Here is a 22,059-nt window from a genome sequence, read left to right as displayed (position 1 = left end):
TAGTCAGAAAATTGTACATTGCCTTTTGTATCCAAATCCTTAGAGTCTTTGGGGAAGAAGTCTTTGAAGTGAAATGTAAAAAGAATCTTAATGCTTTATGCAGAAATATAGAAAGGGGTGGGAAAGAGCAGGAAGAAATAAGTATGAAAAGTTTTTTTTTATTATTATTTTTATTATTTTCAGTTTCTTCTATGCCAAGTGTGTTCAGCTGTGCACAAATCTGACTTTCCTTTTTTCCTTTTCATATCATTTTATTGATTTTGGTGTGCAGTGACTTGTATTTCCCTCAGCTTTGAAGAATTCCACAGACTCAAAGAAACACTTCTAACTTATTTTTTCTGGCTATGTTTTTCAATGAATCAGTGGATGGTAAAGAATGAAGTGGTGCAGTGAAGTATGTTTGAGTTTTCTGAAGGGTTTTAGGATTTCAGAATATGCTTTGCATGTGAATTATGATTTTACAAGGAAATTTAACTGTTTGCTCTGTGCAAATGCAAAGCTGATGAAGGAATTGTTTTTGAAAGATTTCAGTAGTTCATAATTTAAAAATAAATAAAATGCACATATACTACTATTAAAGGTGTTCTGTGATCTGTTAATACAAACAAGATTAACCATTTATTTAGTGTTTCTGTATAGCATACATCTCATGCTACAGGGTCCTGAGTCTGCTTTTAAATAAGTTAATACATCTTAAGACTGTCACCCAAGAATATTTTTGTGTATTCTTATCAACACATTCAGTCTGGTAAAGACAGCGTAATCCATTGTGCTCTCCATTTTACTTTGGGAAGCTACTTTATTTTGAGGGGTTAGGCAAAGAAAATCCATTTGATATCAGCAGACATTGGTACTCTCTCCCTCCCTATGAGTCCATAGATTTTTGTATGTTGTAAAGATGCTGTCATTTTTCAAAAAATAGTGTTTATAACACAGCTGTATTATTCTCCACAACATGTGTGCTGTTCTTCTTGTAAAAGGTTGCTTTATAATAATATTTCTTTCCAGATCCTGCTGCTTAGTTTTTACATGTTTGGTGGTGTTGACCAAAAGTGAAAAATGTTAGGTCATCAGAAAGCTTGTTCAATGCCAACTTTTACCAAACGTCCAGACCTGCTGGGCAAAAATCTCATTGGAGTGGCTAAGCAGTCCTTCATCATGCTTCAGTGCTGATAATGCCTAGAACAATTGATAGAAGATCTAACTAGAGAGACACTTGGACATTTTCTAGGATGAACTTGAACAGAGTTAGGATTAAGACAGTTCCCAACAGGATTCTTTTGGCTCATCGTTAATGCTGAAGTGGTTTTCCTTAGTTTGGACATGATGCAGAATGAAAGCTTCCATTCCCCAATGCTGTTCTAAACCTGCTCAGACAATTTTCTGATGGTTCAGAACAGAATGAATCCTCTCTACATTTTGGCTGTATTTACACTGTTTTTCATGTTTGTCATTACTTTTTTTCCCTAAAATCAACAAATATCTTATCGCTAGTCTCCATGTGCTACAGTAGCATTAATATGAGGACTACTTGAATTTCAATACAGAATGCACACTGCTTGTTAGAACTGTACCTGTATCTATATATATCAATCTATAATATAGCCCTGCTGTCATGTACAAACAAAAGCATTGTGAGGCAATGAATCCCACTGATCAATCCAATTTAGATAAATTGGCGCTTTTAACAATGTGTGGTGTTTCTGATAACTGTCTTGTGTTTAAATAATCTCATGCTCAGCTAGCAATTTTACAGCTTTCATTTGAGGTTGTCTGCATTTAAAGGGTTTCTAAATTTTGATTCCTGATGAAAAGAAATTTTTATTTTATTTTATTTTTATTTTATTTTATTTTATATTTTTTTTGTAGTTTCTGTATGAAGAGGTTTTTATTCTGCATGCTTCTATTTGTTTGGTTTCCTACTACAAGGAATGACAGATGATAAAGCACTGAAGTACAGGCAATGATAAACACCCTGTCCATGTTAATGGGAGTTGAGAATTCTTTGCTTCTCTCAGGATTGGTGCCATATTTCCAGGGCAATGTATTGATTTGGTTGACTGCTGATGTGTGTTGCATGACAGAAATGAGAAATTGAACATTTTGAATGTGAAGTAAATCGTGCTGCTGATGATATATAAATGATTTAGGAAAAAGCAATCAATCAGATTCTCTGTCCTGGTAGCAGTGCTACATACAGTTTAATATATGGTAAAAAAACAACTCTTCTGCAATCAAAATCAAATAGTTGTGTGTTTGTTTGTTTACTAAAATCAGATTCTTGCAAAAAAAATACTTGCAGAACTTTGTTTCTAGTATGCTTTACTTTCTACGTTACTGATGTAATCAGACAGGTAAGAAATACTGAACTAAAATTCATTAATTTTGCCTTTCTTGTCAAGGGCCTTAGTTGATTCTTTTTAGGCTTCCTATTGCTGTTTTAAATTCCTTGGTCTTTAAATAATTTTAAATTGCCAGTAGAGTTGTTTCGAGTCCTAAATACCTGCAGATGGGGTTTATTATAACCACAGATAATTAGACTTTAATACCTGTAAAACATCCACTAGAGACTTGAATAGGCCCTTTCTCTTTTCTGGCAGATATTTTGCAGATATTAAACTTATATCCCATTATCTTTGGGTACTTTAGCAGTTCACAAAAGCATTCATTTGAAGATTACTATAATATTCTTTTCTCCCCTTCTCCATTTTATGAAATGAAAGTGATAATGTATCGTATCCTTCTTGGGAGGAAAGAGAAGTACTTTAATGAAAGCTTGAAGAGACTTCCTAAAATATTTCTTAATGATACTCACAAACCAGTCTTGTCCGTCATCGTCAAAGCCTCAGTTTAACATTTTTCCTAGCATAAAGTACCTTAAGCAGCAGGGAGTTCTGCACTGTCTCCCTGGAGCAGCCCAGCAGTGCATCGTCTAGAATCGTCAATTTGAATTTTGGGGTGAGATTTTTCAAAGGAGTTCAGCTCTTCTTCAAGAAGCAGTTGCCAATATTTGCTACTATTTTGCCGATATTTGCTACGATTTTGCCTACTACTTAGGCCGTAAGAATAAGGAGAGCACTATAACCATATCTCTCATTTTTACTGGTAGAGAGGGAGAACTGGAACATTTGGCAGTGTTCTAGAAGTTGAATCCTGTAGTTCCTTCCTGTGTGAGCCCTGGTATGATTAGATGGTTCTGCGGAGTATTAATGGGACCAAACCATGTGTGGGCAGTTGGGTAGAAAAGTTCTACTATCAGATGTTCTGAAACACATAATTAAGAACTTTTCTCTAACATACATTTTTTTTTTTTCCATACTGGAATTTATTTTAGCATTTATTTAGTCGGGAAAAAAAAAATAAAAAGTTCTAAAAAAATAAAAGTTCTAAAATTTAACAATTAAATTACTTCAAAATATTTTCTTGATTCTTCCAAGTTTTTTAAACAGACTTAGAATCTGGAACTTGCTGTTTGAATTAGTTGGGTAGGTTTGAGATGTATTAAGAAAAACTCAGCAAGTAAGAGTGAATACTCACAACAAGGTTTGCATTATTCTTTCTAAAATCTCACAGGATGCTCTTTTATTTCTTTCATATATACTTGTGCTTTTTTTTTTTTTTTTTTTCCTCACTGTTGAAGCTTATTTGGAAGATAGGGGTCTCTTCTTTTATTTGGTTCCTTTTATCAGTTAGAACCAGTCATTTTTTTGGTAAATGGCAAGGTTATGAAAGAACATATTTCACAAAGAGATGAAAAAATCTATTCTCATTAGTTTTGCTGTTAATGTCAGCAATTCTGAAAGAAGAGCAGGTTCCATCTTGAATTCTTGATGTCATGTTCAAAATCTGTCCCATATAAATAAGATGGCTCTGGTTGCTGAATTTAGTTTTCATTTTTCTGCCATCAAACTTATTTAGGTTTTCATGAAGGAAAGAGTCACACACACAAAACTGGAATTGCCATCAAAATGCTGTAAGAATGTGACTACAAAAATACTTTAAAACTTACTGTATATTGAATAGATTTTATGGTTGTTTCAGTGTTTTCATGTATTATTTGGTTCATATCTTCAAACTTGATAGCTTTTTGCTACTGCTGTACACCTGGTTTATACTAGGTTTATCAAAAATTAATGATGCATGTACCAGTTTTTATAAATTCTGGGTTATCATAAAATATACTTGCATGATTACTTGGAATCAAATCACATTTGAGCACTCTTGAATGTCATTCAGTGTGGTTTTGTTTTTTTGTCTGTGGACAAGATTAAACTCAAATATATATAATTTTCTTATGTGAGTTTCCCACAAGACAATAGTCATTATTTGCTCATGAGTGTTTCTTTATATTTTCACTTTTCAACAGCAAAAATCTTTAATAAGTTACAAACCTTTGCAAGGGTCTTATTTCCTATTTCTGTTGCAGATTTATTTCTGTTCTTCACTGGGCAGTTTTCTACATCAATAGAGTATTCAGGTTAGCTCAACAGCTGCTATGAGAACCCAGATTCAGATTTCATGCATATGTTCTATGACTGTGAGAACACTAATGATGTTTTCTTTTTTCCTGTCTTTTTGTTTGTTTGTTTGGTTGGTTGGTTTTTTGTTTGTTTGTTTTGATGTCATTGTTTGTTTTAGCTATCCAGAGTGTGATGGCTTTTGAATCTGTTATTGTTGCTTTTTGTGGGTGCCACACTAAATGTGACTGTCTTTTCTTGCATTCAAGCCTCTTTTGGAAAAAGGAGTGGCCTTGTTTTATAAGTAAATCTAAATGGGTTTGAACCACAGTTTTTCCTTTTCATCCAAAAAATAAATTAATTAAAATAACAGATGAGGTTATAAACCACACTGCATCCAGAGCAAATGTCATAAGATACCGTATGCTGAGCTTCTCTCTTAGCCATGTTCCTCTCACTGTCCTCTTTCCTATGCTGACCAGGTTGCACAAGACAAATACATCTCTTCGGTACCTCTCTTGGTGACCTGGCTACATTTTGGTTACCATTGCTGATGTTTTGGCCCAGGTGTTGTGATTGCAGTAAACCCACATGTTTTCTCCAGCCTTGGGATCAGCTGCTACCTTGAGCTGTTGAATGTGCAGTTACTATCCATAGATAGGATATGTGTAATTGTAAATTCCTCTTGAAGGCTTACTTTATGAATATATTAGTATTAAAAAAAAAAAAAAAAAAGATAAGAAATATACCTAGAATTGCCATTCAAAATGATATTTAGAATTAGCCATGTCTGTGTACTTATCTATTTTATCATTAGTGTTTTAGAAATATATTCGAAAGTATTTTATGAATGAATTCTTTTGACTGTTCTCCATAATGTGGGAAGTGATGTGTATCTTAACTCTTTGCTCCTGTTTTATAGATGGCTATACAACAGATGACATTGAATTTTATTGGCGAGGGGGTGATAATGCAGTCACAGGAGTGACAAAGATCGAACTGCCGCAGTTCTCCATTGTAGACTACAAGCTTATCACCAAGAATGTTGTTTTCTCTACAGGTTTGTGGAGGGGAACCTACAAGGGGAATTCACTGGAAAGACTTTTAAAAATGGGTGTGTTCTCAATATGTAGTTCAGGATCTGAAAAAAAAAAAATAGAAATGGAAGTAAATTAAGGCAGCAACTGAATTTTAAAAAATAAAGCAGTTGTTTTTACAGCTTCCACAATGTATCGGTCATTAATATATGAAGAAGATACAATAGCCTGTCTCTTTATGGCTCAGTCAAATAAGTCTTTTTCTGTTTTTCTATGAAAATTGACTAAGCCACCTCAGTGCCGTAGCTCCAACAAGATATAGCCCAGCTTGCAGAAACCTTTCTCTCATTGTTTCTAGATGTTTATTGTGCCAAGCTGTGTTAGGCTAATTATTTTGTCTTCACTGTAAAATCTTTCATGTCCTCCTTCCACAGGACTGTAGTTTAGCCTATGCTAGCTAACATATGACTTTTGGAAGGCTGAAAATATGTTGTATGACAAGAAGTGGAAAATAAGATTGGAATTCTTGAAAAAACAACTAAAACATTTCAAAGACATATTAAATCATTCAAGAGAAACAAGACTTAGGCTATTGCTATTTATGTTCTCTACCTACTTGAGAAAGCTGCTAGGTATGTTCAAAATAAAAATAGGGAAAAACAAAACAAAACAAAACCCCTACTTTTTAGATATGGAAAGAAATCATCTTGGGAAGGAGTATAGAAGGGCTGTGCATTCCAAATTCTTCGAAACCAGGGAGAGCAGGACTTGAATACATAGTGATCTGTAGGTTCCCATTTCAAGGAGTATTTCATACACTTTTTTTTTTTTTTTTTTTTTTTTTTTTCTGCTGTCCAGTGACAAAGGGGAAATGTTGCATTGTTTGGATAGAAGGTTACCCTGAAGGAAGCATGTTGCAGCTTGTCAGTGAAGAAGCATTTTTATGCTTTGATTCTGTGAAGTATATTTTGGCTGTTGATTCATGAATATTATGATTATCATCAGGAAAGAACATAGCAGAATCCGTGTTACCCTTAAAATAAAAGATTATTTAATCACAATTCTTGCTAGAAATTCTACAGCTGATTATCCTGGATCTTTCAACTCTGTGTGTACTCTATGTTGCATGAAGCAATAAAACCAGAATGACAGGAAAATGGTTTTGGGCTTTTTGCAAGTAAATTATGGCCATACCAAATATTCTCTTTTAGGTGCCTACCCAAGGCTGTCTCTCAGCTTTAAACTTAAGAGAAACATTGGTTACTTCATTCTACAGACCTACATGCCTTCTATTCTGATCACTATCCTGTCCTGGGTTTCCTTCTGGATTAATTATGATGCTTCAGCTGCAAGAGTTGCTTTAGGTAGGCATTTTTACACATCTCATGTAGTGTGCACTAGCTGAATTCTTTTTCTTGCTTCTGGCTTAGTGGGTAGTGCATGATTTGAAAAATAAATCTCAGATCTTTTTCTGTCTGGCTTGTAAGCTTTTTATTATTTGAATCAGCATTTAAATCATCCCAATTTAAATAAAAATTAAAGTGATTTCATGTCTGAATTAGCTAACTGTATAATCATTGTAACCAGAATTAGCCTAATTGTCTCAATGTTTTCTGTTGTTGTTTTACTGCTTGTTCTCCAAAGAGAATGCATTTCATTTGGTTTTGCTCATGGCAGTCCAGAATACACATTCAGCACCGTATTATGGAATATAAATTGCTTTTCCTTTTGGGTATGAATTAAATAAAGTTTTACTAGGGTTTTATAGGTAACTTCTCTGAAGTTGAAGCTCCTTAAATTGAGTTGGTTTTTTTTCCTTACTGTTACCTTGCATTCTAAAAGTAAAACCATTTGCCTAATTAATTTGTTGAGAACTCTTACCTCATCAGTAATCCCATGTGTTCTTGTTTATACTATGCCCCTCATGAGAGGATCCAAGCATGTTACAAAAATAAATGAGTATCTATTGTCAAATTTTGTATAAATCAGACTGATTCCTGCATAGTCCTGAATCAGACAAGTAAGTAAATTACCACAAAAGACAACTGAGAATTGACATTTTAGGTTTATATAACATCTATTTTTTTCAGACCTTTCTGCATTTTCTAGTAAGAATTTAAGTCTGCAGACAGCATGAAAATGCTGGAGGAAAGCAAGATACAATGACTCTAGGCTGGTAATTTATAGCTGAGACTGTTAGGGAAGATTGTGGTTTAGCTGGTTTAAAGCATGCTTGTTGAATATGACTACTGTTTTTTTCTTTGATTACAATTAGCTATGTGTGTAATTTTCTTTGCTGTGCAAAAAAAAAAAAATTAAAGACAAAGAAGGAATATGAACAGAAGTTGCTTTTTTTTGCAGAAAAAAAAAAAGCATCTAGAAACACCTAGATTTTTTTCAGCACTATCATTTGAATATTATGAACTAAAATGTTAGAAAAATAAAAATGAATTCAATCAGACTTTTTTTTTTTTTTTTTTTTCTCTAGGAATCACAACTGTACTTACAATGACAACAATTAACACCCATCTTCGAGAGACTCTTCCCAAAATTCCATATGTGAAAGCCATTGACATGTATCTCATGGGATGTTTTGTCTTCGTTTTCATGGCTCTGCTGGAGTATGCTTTGGTCAACTACATCTTCTTTGGCAGGGGACCTCAGCGTCAAAAGAAAGCAGCAGAAAAAGCTGCCAGTGCCAACAATGAGAAGTTGCGAATGGACGTCAATAAGGTAACCTTCAATAAGCTGACTTTCACTTCTGCCAGATAGAGCTTTAAAATGTTATTTCTGATACAAAATGAATGCAGCAGGATTATTATGTTTTTGCCTTAGCTTTCTGTAGAGCAGCATACTTAGCCACTTCATCAATGAATGCTGCCCTCTAGCCTTGAAAGTGGAATGATTTTTTTTTTCTAAGGCATGCACTCAGATAAACTTTACTGTGAGTTGTTTTCTCAGTGGGGTTGTAGACTTAAATATGTCTAATCTGTTTGCAAAGGAACAAATCCAAAATGATGGCTATATTTGATATTCTAGTAAGAGCTGTATGGAACATTGGAAATAAAAATTAAATTTAACCTACTTCAATAAATCTTTCAAATGACCTAGATAAGAAATGTTTGCTACAGAAGTGTTTAAAGCTTGGAAAGTTTGCATATTTTCAACATATAACGGCCCAGAATGTTGTTGACTAAATGAGAAACTGCTCAGAAATAAGGCACTTAATTCTGAATCTGAAAATGGTCCCCTGGGGAGGGAGAATTGAGGCAGTAAAACATTTGCCAAGATGTACACTTTTGGAAAAAGTATCCATTATGCTTAATAAAAATGGAGCACTTATCATAAAGCACTTGTCATTTTTCACTGTGACCATTTTGGATGAGTTTCACACAGTAGCAAATCTGGGCTGAATGCTAAAATGTACTCAGGGTATACAATGTATAAACTTTCACACACATGCAAAATTAGAAAGTTAAATAAAGTTATATTCTCTCTCCTTTTTCTCCTTTTTTTTTTTTTTTCTTTTTCTTTCTTCTTTTGGTATGGAAAGCTTCCTGTATTCGTAACTCAGCATGATAATCCAAGGGAGGTAAAAAAAAAAAAAAAAAAAAATCAGAAATCTAAATCAGAAAGAAAAAGAAAAAAAATAAATACAATTATTTCTGAGTGGAAACATAAGTTTTATACAGCTCTAGTGGTGGAATTTCTCATGCTTGTTCAGAATTTCTATGCTGCCATTGGATGATCGTGGACAGAGGATGGAACTGCAAAAACTCACGTATCTATAATATTAAACAGTTACAGTTTTAAAGCGTATGGTGTGTATTAGTACATAGTACTTTAAGATGCAGGATTAAATTTTTATGGCTGAGATCTCACCCATTCATTAATTTATTTTTTTCTTTTAATTTGAGAGAAACATGTTTTAATGGATGAGGGCAAATGCATAATGAAGAGGTTAGTTATGGTATGATACCGTAGATCAGCTCATGCTCGTTTTACTGCTGCAATGTTCATTATGACTATTTAAATCCAAAATAAATTCTCTTTCTATTTGTTATTTTTCAGTAATGTATAAAATAATAAAAAACATTTTATTTATAACCTTTTATTTCATTTTGAAACTTTATTTTTTAATAATTAGGTTCCTTTTAAACAATCAAAGCCATTAACTAAGAAACCATGTAGATATTTTTCTGAGTCTCTATCTGCATCAACCTAAGGCTTTTCCTGTGGAAATTTAAGATTCTTAGGTATCAGCATATCTTCCAAGCCCCTGTTTTGCTTGTGATATTCTCTACTTATTCTATACTTATTCATACAATAGATCTATCAGCCATATAATAGAATATCAAAGTCTATTGGCAAATCGCTAATCATGAACTAGAATTTGAAAGCACTAACTAGTCTTTTTGAACGTCTGTTGCAGAAATTTGTCAGCTCACAGCATTAACATGGAGCACACTGGGGAAAACTTTACAGTATTTACATTTTTGAAATTGAGCCTTTAGCGTAATATACCAGGCCAGTGCGGTTCATAATCTGTGGCAGTTCTGCTCTGGGATCCCAATCACACCTTGATCTGATGATCAGGTTTGCAATCCCTTAACCAACAGACAGAGAACCAGGAGAGGAGAAAAGAATAGTGATTAGAGAACTTTGTCCTGCTGCACATAGACAGCTTTGGGGAGAAGGAGAGGAGCTGACAGTTGCTCTTTCTGTCTGACCATCAACAAGAAAAAAGATTTGTATTTAATGGACCTGATTATTTTCTTCCTGAAAGGGGGCCAGATATTGTATAATATTTTATTATATTGTGTAATATTTCCATGCACAAGAACCAGAAGTGTGTCTTAACGAGCCTTAATGAGCACTCTGTGTCTAATTAGCATCCAACATTGAAGGACTAATTTTATGAACTATGAGTATTCTTTTGTGATATTACTAGATTCCTCAAATATCAATACATGGAATATTATGAAATTAGGCTTCTGTCTTTGGATACAACATGAGGAAAAAATTAATAGCAGTAGAGCAATAGCAATAAGCCTAGAAATGATGAGGATGGACACTTTTATGCAGCTCTGTTACTGCATATAGACATTGTAAACAAGGCAGGTGAATAGTTAGTGGAACTGCTGCTTGCAGTGCAGCATCTTTGTTTATACAGTATACATCTGTAATAAATTTCTTCATCTTCTAACAACTATTCTTGTAACAGCATCTTAGAAATTGTCTGAACAGCAAAAGCTGGTCATAAGAGAAATGCCCATTAGTTCTTCCATCCACAAATACTTGCAAAATCATGGGCACCATTTAATACCTATGCCCTGTATGCTGTTAAATTCTCTGGTATAGAGAGATTCTAGGGCAGGTAAATGTACTGGTAGCTTCTCATTTTTTGTTCAGTGTTATTCAGAAAATACCACAGAGCCTACAAACTAGTACAGGAGCAAAACAGAAGCTGCTCTTCCATGTCTGAGGTATCAGCCAAATCTCAAGTAATCCCTTGGAGATTTGGTGACTCGGAAAGAGAATGCCATATTTTTTGTATTTGAGCACACACCATCAGGCTGGCTTCAGAGCTTCCCCTGGGCTATTCCAGATGGAGCTGTAGCCAAATACTTCTTTAAATTTTAGATTGCATTCATGTTATATGCCAAAGGTGGTGAGTTTGGCTTTGTGGGTTTCTTTTGGTGGTGTTTTTTGGTTTAGTTTTTTGGTTGCTTGTTTGTTTTTGATTGGTTGTGGGTTTATTGTTGTTGTTTTGAATAGTCATGTAACAGAAGATTGTGAATTTGTATACTCTCTTACCTTTTGAAAGATTGTTGGCTCTGTTTGGGATATGGAGAGGAAAAGAAGAGAAGGGATTAGAGCTATATCTTGGTTTTCTTCTTGTATTCTAAAATTCAAATAATAAAATCATGGATAAATTCAAAGGACATAAAGTTGAGGAAGACTCATGCTCAATTACCAGATACGCTTTCACAGACTCATTAAATCTCTCTTTGCCATGACCTCAGGCTGAAATGGCTGTATATATAATCATTCCACTCTTGCAACTTCTCAAGCTGCTTTCATCAGTGTATTCCTTTAGTCTAACTCTCATCATCTTTTGCCTTTGTCAAGGCTAATTGTTCTCTCTGTAAACAGTCATATTGTTCCTTACAGGTAAATTATCTTACATTGTCTTTCTTAATACTCTAGACATCCTTCCATTGTTGGAGATGGCATTCCTCCTCACATCTCAAGCATGTCTTCATATCTTCCCTTATTTCTTCAAATGCCTTTATGATCTCTATAGTCTCTGATTTAGGAATCTTTTCTGTTCTGAAGGGCATAATACTGCAAACACATGTGGAAGGGTGGATAAACAAGGATTGTGGCATTTCTGCTGTTGCAGATATATGTATCATGGACTATGGTGTACTCTAACCCATGAACTATATTTTATTGTGATACTTTCTTGACAAATTTTATTCTGTGGACTTTTCTATTTTTAATAGGAATGATGACAGGAGTCTATTCTTTTTTGTGCCAACTTTTCTTTAGGCTCGGTGCTAATGAACCACTAATCTGGTTCTGGCTCGGTGCTAATGAACCACTAATCTGGTTCATTCTCTTGTGGTTCTTCCCCATGATTAAATATATATTTAAGGAGGGTTGGGGGGGGGGGGGGGGACACGACAAATGATCATCTCTGGCTTCATAAATGTAATTCAGATGGCTATTCCTGTGGGCAGTTGTGCACACACCTGTGTCTTATTTTATCCTCAGTTTTTAAGATCATGTGTCAAAGGCTTCAGTGAAATCCATAACTTCTATCTGTTGAACAAGTAACTGTGATACAGCCCTCCTAGTTTTCTCCTTTATGAAGCCTGATTTCATCTTCAAGATGATTAGCGTAGCCAGAATCTCAGTGTAGACATGGTACAACAGCCATTTTAATATAACTAATTTATTTTCTTGTAGTTCAAACAGTTAACTTCTTGGTGTGCTCTCTCAGTACTGATTTATTCCCCAGAAATTTCTTCAGGTATCCAAATAGCCAAAGTGTTTTTCATTAATTTTGGTGTTTTTTCTTGCATTGCTGGATCCACTAATTTTAGCTTGGTTGTTTCCATCCTGGAACTGTTGTTTGAATGGGCTTGGTGATCACTGTGATGTGTCCATTGCATCTTCTCTTCTTTGTGTTGCATGAGATTTACATTTTGACTGCATCTCAGGTTTCCAGTATATTTTCCTGTGTTACTAAATTCCCATTCAACCTGCTACTTATTGTTGTGTCTTTTGGATTCATTGCTGTTTTCTCCACAGGTACTCATTTAATTCAGATTACTTCTGAATTAGCTTCTCTGGAGGTGTAAGGAAGGTGAAAATATTTTCCAATATCAGTGATATCTGTATATTTGCTATTCTAGATAGATCAGAAAACATTCACTACAGCTATCTAGTAATTTTATGGAAACCAGAACTGTCATCGTAAAGAACATGATAACATACTGGGCTGAATAAAAGGCTGATTTATGGCCTCTTCCTCTATAAAGAAGCACTTCTTGGGTCTTACCAGCTGTACATTTAACAAGGGGTGACTACAATGGAAAAGCAGCTGCATGCCATCCTCTTCCAAAACAACAGACTGGAAGAGTGTTACGCAGCAGAGAGATGGTGTTGGTTGTGAGTATTGGTAGAAGTTCCTTCATCAAGTCTCTTGTTAAAACAAAGGCTACAGATCCATCTCTGGATGGAACACCTTGTCAGTCTTTTTTTGGACATCAGTGTGTCTTTCTTACTAGATATTAGCTAGAAACAGGACAGAGTACTTGAATTTGTTTTTTTGTTGTTGTTATTGTAGTTGTTTGTTTTTTGGTTGTTTGGTTGGGTTCTTTTCCTTTCTTTTTTTTTTTTTTTCCCTTAATCTAGATATTATAACCTAGTAGATGTATTACCATAAGGTGATGAAGTGCATTTTGTGTTTCATTTCTAGTCCTATGCTTATCAGTTGTGTAAGTGTGTTATTCAGGCTGTGTTTAAATTATTTCAAAATTATATTTATTCTGTCAGCTATGTTTAGAAAAATTAAGTGGCTATTGTAAATTAACATTTCTTATATAAAATTTGTTTATTATATTGATTCAAAGTAATTTGATTTGCCACTTCACAGAAGTGTTTTGCATAATGTAAATAGATCGCAATGTTTACACTGTAGTAATAATTGAAGCCTTGAAGTTACCAACCTAGCTTGAAGCAAAGAGAAGCTGTAAGTGTACAGGCTATATACCTGAAGTACGTGATGACATAAGTCACATAAATAAAACGCTACCTGTGATGCTGCAATCACACTATAGTTTTTTGAGCTTTAATAAAGCAATTTCCCTCTGGAAAAAAAAAAAAAATAGAAAAAAAAAAGATGGGGGGTGGATTATGTTTTTTTCTGGACACAAAGACTTTTTTAAGAATATACTGCCTGTATTTTTAAAACAATGAGTAATTCTTTACTCAGTAGTCTGTTATGTAAGGTATTCAAAATCAGCATGCCTCAGAGTTGCAGTGTGTTGCTGTTAACACAGTGCCAAGTCACGACCAACAGAAATTGTCAGACTAATGACCTTTTTCTGTCAGAAATTCGGGTACCATGTAGAGAACATGGAACTTAAATATGATAATAAGATTAAACAATATTAATAGATTTGAATCACAATAGAAATGTTCTCTAGAAGAATGAATGTGGGGCTTAGGAAGCTAAGAAGATTTAAGCAAATATAGGTATCTTGGCAATTCTTTACCCTCCTGAACCACTGTTTTTATATCCAAATTAGCACACAGTTTCTAAAGGAGATGGCAAGAACAAAACAAATAAAAGCCTAACCTGCCCCTCAGCTGCACTTAACGTGGTAACTTTCTTTCCCTTCATGTTTTGTCAGCTGCTAATTGAGTTTTTCCCTACACCTTTTTAACCAAGGAAGAGTTAGACCAAGTTTAACCAGAAAACTTGTCCTTAGATCTTTCATTTTCAGAAGACTCCACTGCATTATCAGAGTTTAAGACAAAAAAAGAGTATGCAATTACCTGTTTTGTAAGTGATCACACCTGTATCTTACACCTATGGAGGGAGGCGAGTTGGTGGTAGATGGTTTGTGGTGATTCTATGGTCTAGGACATGCATCCCTCTTCTCCAAGTGCCTATTATTAGATTGACTGGCTTGGTATGGGCTGTCCTAACACAAAGACTAACAGTCTTGCTTCATTGTGCCTGCAATGCCATCCATTACAGTAGCATGCTTTGAAATGGCATAGAGTGACCTCAGGTACTGCTGTGCCACCTCAGCTTTTCTCTCATGACATCATGACAGCTTCCATGACAACTACCAATGAATAAATGGAAAGTCTGTGGTTTTTTTGTTTGTTTTGTTTTTGCTGCCATATCCATAAGTATGTCTTTTGATAAAAAAGGGGTAGAATTAGAGGAAGGAGTGTGTTAATGTCAGCCAATGAGAATCCATGGATATATACATGTGGGCCTTTACAGGCCAACTTGTGATAGCTTTTGGTACACTGCAAATGCACAAGGTCACTCTCCTCAGTTTTCAGACTGTGGTATAAAGATGCATTAACAGAGCTGCAAGCCTGAGATAATGTATCCTGTTCCAAAGCAACACTCATTAGCTTAGCCTGGGCTAATGGTTTTATTTCCACTCTGATTTAGTGCTGGCATCCCTCCATCCTTTTCAGTTCATGGCAATATTTGTTCATTTCTATCTGAAAAAATCATGTAAGTGTACTTCTGGTGAGGATGAAGAACTATTGCAAAGGTACCTTAAAAGAATTGTTGTTTATTACATACAACTATGCCTTATACCAAAGGCAGGAGAGATGCTTCTAGTCTATGTGAGCAGGGAGATAATACTGTAAAAGCTTTAAAAAAAAAAAAAAAAAAAAGGAATTTTAAGAGCTCTGTGTGCCACATAGGGATCTTAAATCATTAACTCACTTAATGAACTCTACGTGATATTAAAACACTGTAGCAACATAAAGCTCTTAAAATTTCAGTTTAAAATCTTACATCCTCACTGCTCTGTATTACTTGAGTTAGTTCTGCCACTGTCCAGATTTCAGTGGAAGTATTCTTCCTTTCTTCTCCAAGGAGAGTTTTTCTTTTGTTTGAAGTACACATAAAACTGCATGAGGACTGATTCTTGGGCCAGGGACAGAGGGTATTCCTTACACAGAAGTTTATTGAATGACATGGAGCAAAAGTAGGCAGGTATTATAGAAGCTCAGCCTTTCTCCTCAATTTACATTCTTGCGTTATCAATGAATAACTGCAAACAAAACAACCAGCAATGCAGAGTGCTCAGCCAGCCTCTACATGTGTTGTTGAAACAGGGGGTATGATAGGCGTAAAATTTGAGGCAGTTCCAGTTTTAGCCTGCAGCATCTTGCAGAAGCAGTCAGAAGGTGATTTATTTCCATGAACTGTAGTGATATTCAACATGACATCTGAATAAAGGTCAAGTCAACTGCATGTGGGTTTCTTTCTGCAGCTGCACTCCTTTGAATGCCACGTTTAATTAATACAAGAACAGTGCCTGTACAATCCATTTGTTGAAAGCACATTATTCCCTTTGCTTTTGTAGCACATCTACAAACCATCTACAAACCTGCCATCCACCAGTAACCCTGAATTAAAAACACTTTCGGTTGAGAAAAAAAAAAAAAGAATTCATTAATACAATTTATATTATTATTTCAGACTGCAGACGAATAAGAGCATTGCTTCACAAAAACAAACAAGGAAAAAAAAAAAAAGAAATATAGTGAAGTAGAAGAAATGTACTAAGCTACAATCTGTAAGCGATGTCTGGCTAGTTAATCTGGGAAATTGGTTTCCCAAAGCAGATCATTCTGAAGAGAGTTTGACAAGGTTTAATTGAATGGCCGTGAGTTAGCCAATTCCTATTTTAAAAAACAAACAAACAAACAAACAAACAAAAACCACTCATTATAAAGATTATACTAAATGCTGCGTGCTAGGGGATGTTACCTGGTTGTGTTGACGAATCTTGAGATGACTGGATTGTGTGTACACTAAGTGGTAAAAATATTACTGTAATGTAAGAGGTGTCTGTCAAACCCTGCTACCTTTGCTTTATTTATAGTTACTGGAATGATCATCTCTTTAGTTTCTTTTAACAAATAACAATATGTTGTTGTCTAATTTAGCAGAAATCAATTTTGGCCAATCTAAAATTCATATCAGAATTGTTTATAAATAGAATGATAGAATCCTGAACTAGTAAGAAAGATAGATATTTCAAATTCCTCTTCTGTAATTTTTGCCCCTTTGTAGTCAATCTGTAATGTTAATTATGATGCCTTACCTTTTATTATTGTAGTTTACACTTTAAGCTGTATGATCAACTAGACTGAAGCAATTTAATTCTTTCAACAATGTTAAAATATATATATATTTGTGGTAGAACGCATCTTAAAGATTTTTTTCCCAATATATCAAAAACGTATTCCTCAAAAATAGTGTGTTTTTTTTTCAACAGTGGAAATGTTCTAAATGTTCTAATTCCTTTGGGGAGAAACCATGCAGTCACCCTGGCATAAAGACACAGCATGCCTTACATGAAGATCAAGATAGAGCATACCCATCGCCCATACAACCTAGAAATAACATAGTGAACAGTAGTCATAGCAAAATATTACTCACGTAGTATAAGAACAGGGCATCCATACAGACCCGTGCAAATTATTATATTTCTTTATAAATATTATTTTTAAAGGGTGCTAGGGAGTGTATTGCATATGTGTATGTTAAATTAAAAAAAAAAAAAAAAAAAAAAAAAAAAAAAAAAAAACAGTAATTCTGGGCTACAAAGACCTACAGTTTTCTGTAAATTCAATTTGCTACCCAGCAGTACTAGCTGCTTTCTCAGAATCTTGCATATGACACCAGGTATTATTTTCTTTATCTAACTTAGGAAAATGTTTAGGAGACTGGTAGGATTGTACCTAAAGTTAATATATATATGTATGTATATATACAAATGTCTACATATACGTATATATCTTTCTTACTCTTTAGATACTAGGTTTAAAAATCACTCTGTAATGATATGAGACACTAAAGCATAGAAGTGTGTGTATATATAGAGAGAGATTTTATTCGTTTTTTTCCATATGTCTCCATTGCTCTTTTTAGAGGTGTGAGAGACTGAAATTTAGTTTTCTTCCCCACCCAAAAAAAACTTAAGTCTTCTCCCTGATCTTAATGCATCTTACAGAAAGCCTTGCTTAACTATTCTTGCTTTTATCCTCAAAATGAACTTTCTGTTAATTTAACTGTCACAAATTTAACACTCCTGGGGCTGGCCTGAGGGACGTAACAGTAAAGGTCACACAGCCTAAAGCATCATGATTATTTTGGGGGTAATGTTTTCTGGCTTTTTTTGACTACTTATTTGACTATTCAAAGGTTTCTGCAGGTAACTTTAAAGGAAAAACTTTTGTAACAGAAGATTTTAGCTTACTTTCTGCTAGATGGAATTCTAGGGTTTTATGCTTCAAAAAGATGTAGTAATTTGGGATAGGAAAAGTTTCTTTACATAAGTTTGAATTGTTACATGAGGGTTTACTAAAGTACATGATAATATATCTGGAGGAGAAGATCCAAAAGCCAGTTCCATATAGTTATCATTATAAGAAGGTTTCTGTCGGGGGGAGGGTTCTTCAACTTCTATATCTTCTTCCTTTTCGTATGCCTGTGTTGAGGCATGTACAAGCATTTGCATCATAAAAATACATCTAGATTTGGACTCCACACATTATTGGGCAGGGGGGAGGGAGGAAAAAAGTCATTTTTTCTTCATTTTAACTGTTTTCTGAAATTTTCCTACTATTCAAATACGTGTATTTTGTTTATGGATATATATTACTATAAAACTGTAATATTTTTAATTCATACACAAAAACAAATTAAGTACAATACAAAATTTGCAAAGGTGCATAATATTGCAATATAATTTGCATAATACACAATATTGGTATATAGTGAATACACAGAAATTTACTTAGAAACAAATCTGAAATGACTAAACATTTATTGTCAACGAAGTTTTTTTCATTCTTGTCACTCATTTCTAAATGAATGACAAAATGTTAGATTCTCCCCAAAACATTAGACTATCAGCATGAAAGTGAATCATGCAGGAATATTCTAATCCTGTCAACAATCAGGAATATTCTAATCCTGTCGTTAGCGAGGCGATAATGGTCTCCACCAGGCACGGTGGGCTCTCCAGGAGGTTGGTACACACCCAGACCGACTGCCCGTTAAAGAATGCAGCGGTTCAGGTCACCGGATGCAGGGAGTGTCAGAGCCTGCTGCTGCCATCGGTGGGAGGCAGAGACGCTGCGTGCGTGAGGTGCGAGCAGGTGGATGACCTGATCCGCATGGTGGCGGAGCTCAAGGAGGAGGTGGAGAGGTTGAGCGATATCAGGGAGTGTGAGCGGGAGATAGACTTGTGGAGTAACTCCCTGCAGGGCCTCAAGGAGAGGTACCAGGCTGAGACACCCCAAATGGGGGTGGAGCCCCTGCATTGTCGCCGTCGGGCAGAGGGAGGGGATCTGGGAGTTGAGGAGGAATGGAGACAGGTCCCTGCTCGACATGGCAGGCGATGCCCTCCCCTTCCGGCCCCACCTTCCCAGGTGCCCTTACGCAACAGGTTTGAGGCCCTGGAGACTGAGAGATCAACAGCAACTGAGGAAGAGGTAGAAAGTGTTCCCAGGAGGATGCCTAGGGCGAGGAGGTCGACTCCACGCCTCAGGACTGCCTCCATCAAGAAAGAAAGAAGGGTGATTGTTGTGGGAGACTCTATCCTTAGGGGAACAGAGGGCCCTATTTGTCGGCCTGACCCTACCCGTAGGGAAGTCTGCTGCCTCCCTGGGGCCAGGGTCAGGGACGTTGCCAGGAAGCTTCCCAACCTGGTACGCCCCTCTGATTATTATCCTCTTCTGATAGTCCAGGCGGGCAGTGATGACATTGAAGACAGAAGCCTGAAGGCAATCAAAAGAGACTTTAGGGGGCTGGGACGGTTAGTGGACGGAGCGGGAGTGCAGGTAGTGTTTTCGTCCATCCCTACGGTGACAGGGAGGGGTACGGAGAGGACCTGGAAAGCCCACCTGTTAAACACGTGGCTCCGGGGCTGGTGCCAACGCAGAGATCTTGGGTTTTTCGACCATGGGGCAGTTTATTCAGCACCTGGTCTGATGGCCATAGATGGGTCCCTATCCTTTAGGGGAAAAAGGATCCTTGGCCAGGAGCTGGCGGGGCTCATTGAGAGGGCTTTAAACTAGGTAAGAAGGGGGATGGGGGTGAAGCAAGGATTGTTGGAGCTGTGCCAGGGGGAACAATAGCAAGGCCGGGGAATAAGGTAATGGCCCAGCTGAAGTGCATCTACACCAATGCACACAGCATGGGTAACAAACAGGAGGAGCTGGAAGCCATCGTGCAGCGGGCAGGCTACGACTTGGTTGCCATCACGGAAACGTGGTGGGACCAGTCTCATGACTGGAGTGCTGCGATGCCTGGCTATAGGCTCTTCAGAAGGGACAGACAGCACAGAAGGGGTGGCGGTGTGGCTCTCTATATTAGAGAGTCTTTCGATGTTGTAGAACTCGAGGCTAGGAATGACAAGATCGAGTCCCTTTGGGTTAGGATCGGCAGGGACAACAAGGCTAGTGTCCTGGTCGGGGTCTGCTATAGACCGCCGAACCAGGATGAGGAGACGGATGAGGAGTTCTACAGGCAGCTGACAGAAGTTGCGAAATCTTCAGCGCTTGTACTCGTGGGGGACTTCAACTTCCCTGACATATCCTGGAAGCACAACACAGCCCAGAGAAAGCAGTCTAGGAGGTTTCTGGAGAAAGTGGAAGATAGCTTCCTGACGCAGCTGATTAGTGAGCCTACCAGGGCTGGTGCCCCGCTAGACCTTCTCTTCACAAACAGAGAAGGACTGGTGGAGGATATGATTGTCGGGAGCTGTCTTGGGCAGAGTGACCACGAAATGGTGGAGTTCACTATTCTTGGCGAGGCCAGGAAGGGAACCAGTAAAACCACTGTACTGGACTTTCGGAGAGCTGACTTTGGGCTGCTCAGGACACTGGTTGGTAGAGTCCCTTGGGAGGCGGTTCTGAAGGGCAGAGGGGTCCAGGAAGGCTGGGCGTTCTTCAAGAGGCAAATCCTAATGGCGCAGGAGCGGTCTGTTCCCATGTGCCCAAAGATGAGCCAGCGGGGAAGAAGACCAGCCTGGCTGAACAGAGAACTGTGGCTTGAGCTTAGGAGAAAAAAGAGGGTTTATAATCTTTGGAAAAGTGGGCAGGCCACTAGGGAGGACTATAAGGATGTAGCGAGGCTGTGCAGGGACAAAATTAGGAAGGCCAAAGCTCATCTGGAGCTCAATCTGGCTACTGCCGTTAAAGATAACAAAAAACGCTTTTATAAATACATCAACACAAAAAGGAGGACAAAGGAGAATCTCCATCCTTTACTGGATGCGGGGGGAAACTTAGTTACAAGAGATGAGGAAAAGGCGGAGGTGCTCAATGCCTTCTTCGCCTCAGTCTTTAGCGGCAATACCGGTTGTTCTCTGGATTCCCAGTACCCTGAGCTGGTGGAAGGGGATGGGGAGCAGGATGTGGACCTCACCATCCACGAAGAACTGGTTGGTGACCTGCTACGGCACTTGGATGTGCACAAGTCGATGGGGCCGGATGGGATCCACCCAAGGGTACTGAGAGAACTGGCAGAGGAGCTGGCCAAGCCACTATCCATCATTTATCAACAGTCCTGGCTATCGGGGGAGGTCCCAGCTGACTGGCGGCTAGCGAATGTGACGCCCATCTACAAGAAGGGCCGGAGGGCTGACCCGGGGAACTACAGGCCTGTCAGTTTGACCTCAGTACCAGGGAAGCTCATGGAGCAGATCCTCTTGGGAGTCATCATGCGGCACTTGCAGGGCAAGCAGGCGATCAGGCCCAGTCAGCATGGGTTTATGGAAGGCAGGTCCTGCTTGACGAACCTGATCTCCTTCTATGACAAAGTGTGGCGCTGGGTGGACGAGGGAAAGGCTGTGGATGTGGTCTACCTTGACTTCAGCAAGGCTTTTGACACCGTCTCCCACAGCATTCTCCTCAAGAAACTGGCTGCTCTTGGCTTGGACTGGCGCACGCTTCGTTGGGTTAGAAACTGGCTGGATAGCCGGGCCCAAAGAGTTGTGGTAAATGGAGTCAAGTCCAGTTGGAGGCCAGTCACTAGTGGCGTCCCCCAGGGCTCGGTGCTGGGGCCGGTCCTCTTTAATATCTTTATCAATGATCTGGACGAGGGCATTGAGTGCACCCTCAGTAAGTTTGCAGATGACACCAAGTTAGGTGCGTGTGTCGATCTGCTCGAGAGTAGGAAGGCTCTGCAGGAGGATCTGGATAGGCTGCACCAATGGGCTGAGGTCAACTGCATGAAGTTTAACAAGGCCAAGTGCCGGGTCCTGCACCTGGGG

At 37.5% G+C, this 22,059-nt stretch overlaps 1 protein-coding gene across 6 annotated transcripts in view; it reads left to right on the top strand.

The window, feature by feature from the left end:
• Positions 1-22,059, top strand: part of GABRB2 (gamma-aminobutyric acid type A receptor subunit beta2) — a 191,207-nt gene that overhangs the window by 155,562 nt on the left and 13,586 nt on the right. For all 6 annotated transcript variants that reach the window (XM_035338275.1, XM_035338278.1, XM_035338277.1 and 3 more), the window contains 3 exons: positions 5,380-5,517; positions 6,706-6,858; positions 7,983-8,227. In XM_035338275.1, the coding sequence (XP_035194166.1) occupies positions 5,380-5,517; positions 6,706-6,858; positions 7,983-8,227 (536 nt within the window). The remainder of the gene's footprint in view (positions 1-5,379; positions 5,518-6,705; positions 6,859-7,982; positions 8,228-22,059) is intronic.

Source organism: Oxyura jamaicensis, chromosome 13 (genome assembly GCF_011077185.1).
Source record: "Oxyura jamaicensis isolate SHBP4307 breed ruddy duck chromosome 13, BPBGC_Ojam_1.0, whole genome shotgun sequence".
In the NCBI taxonomy this organism is placed as follows: domain Eukaryota; kingdom Metazoa; phylum Chordata; class Aves; order Anseriformes; family Anatidae; genus Oxyura; species Oxyura jamaicensis.
Note: the sequence above shows the minus strand (reverse complement) of the source record. Positions and strands in the feature narration are given on the sequence as shown.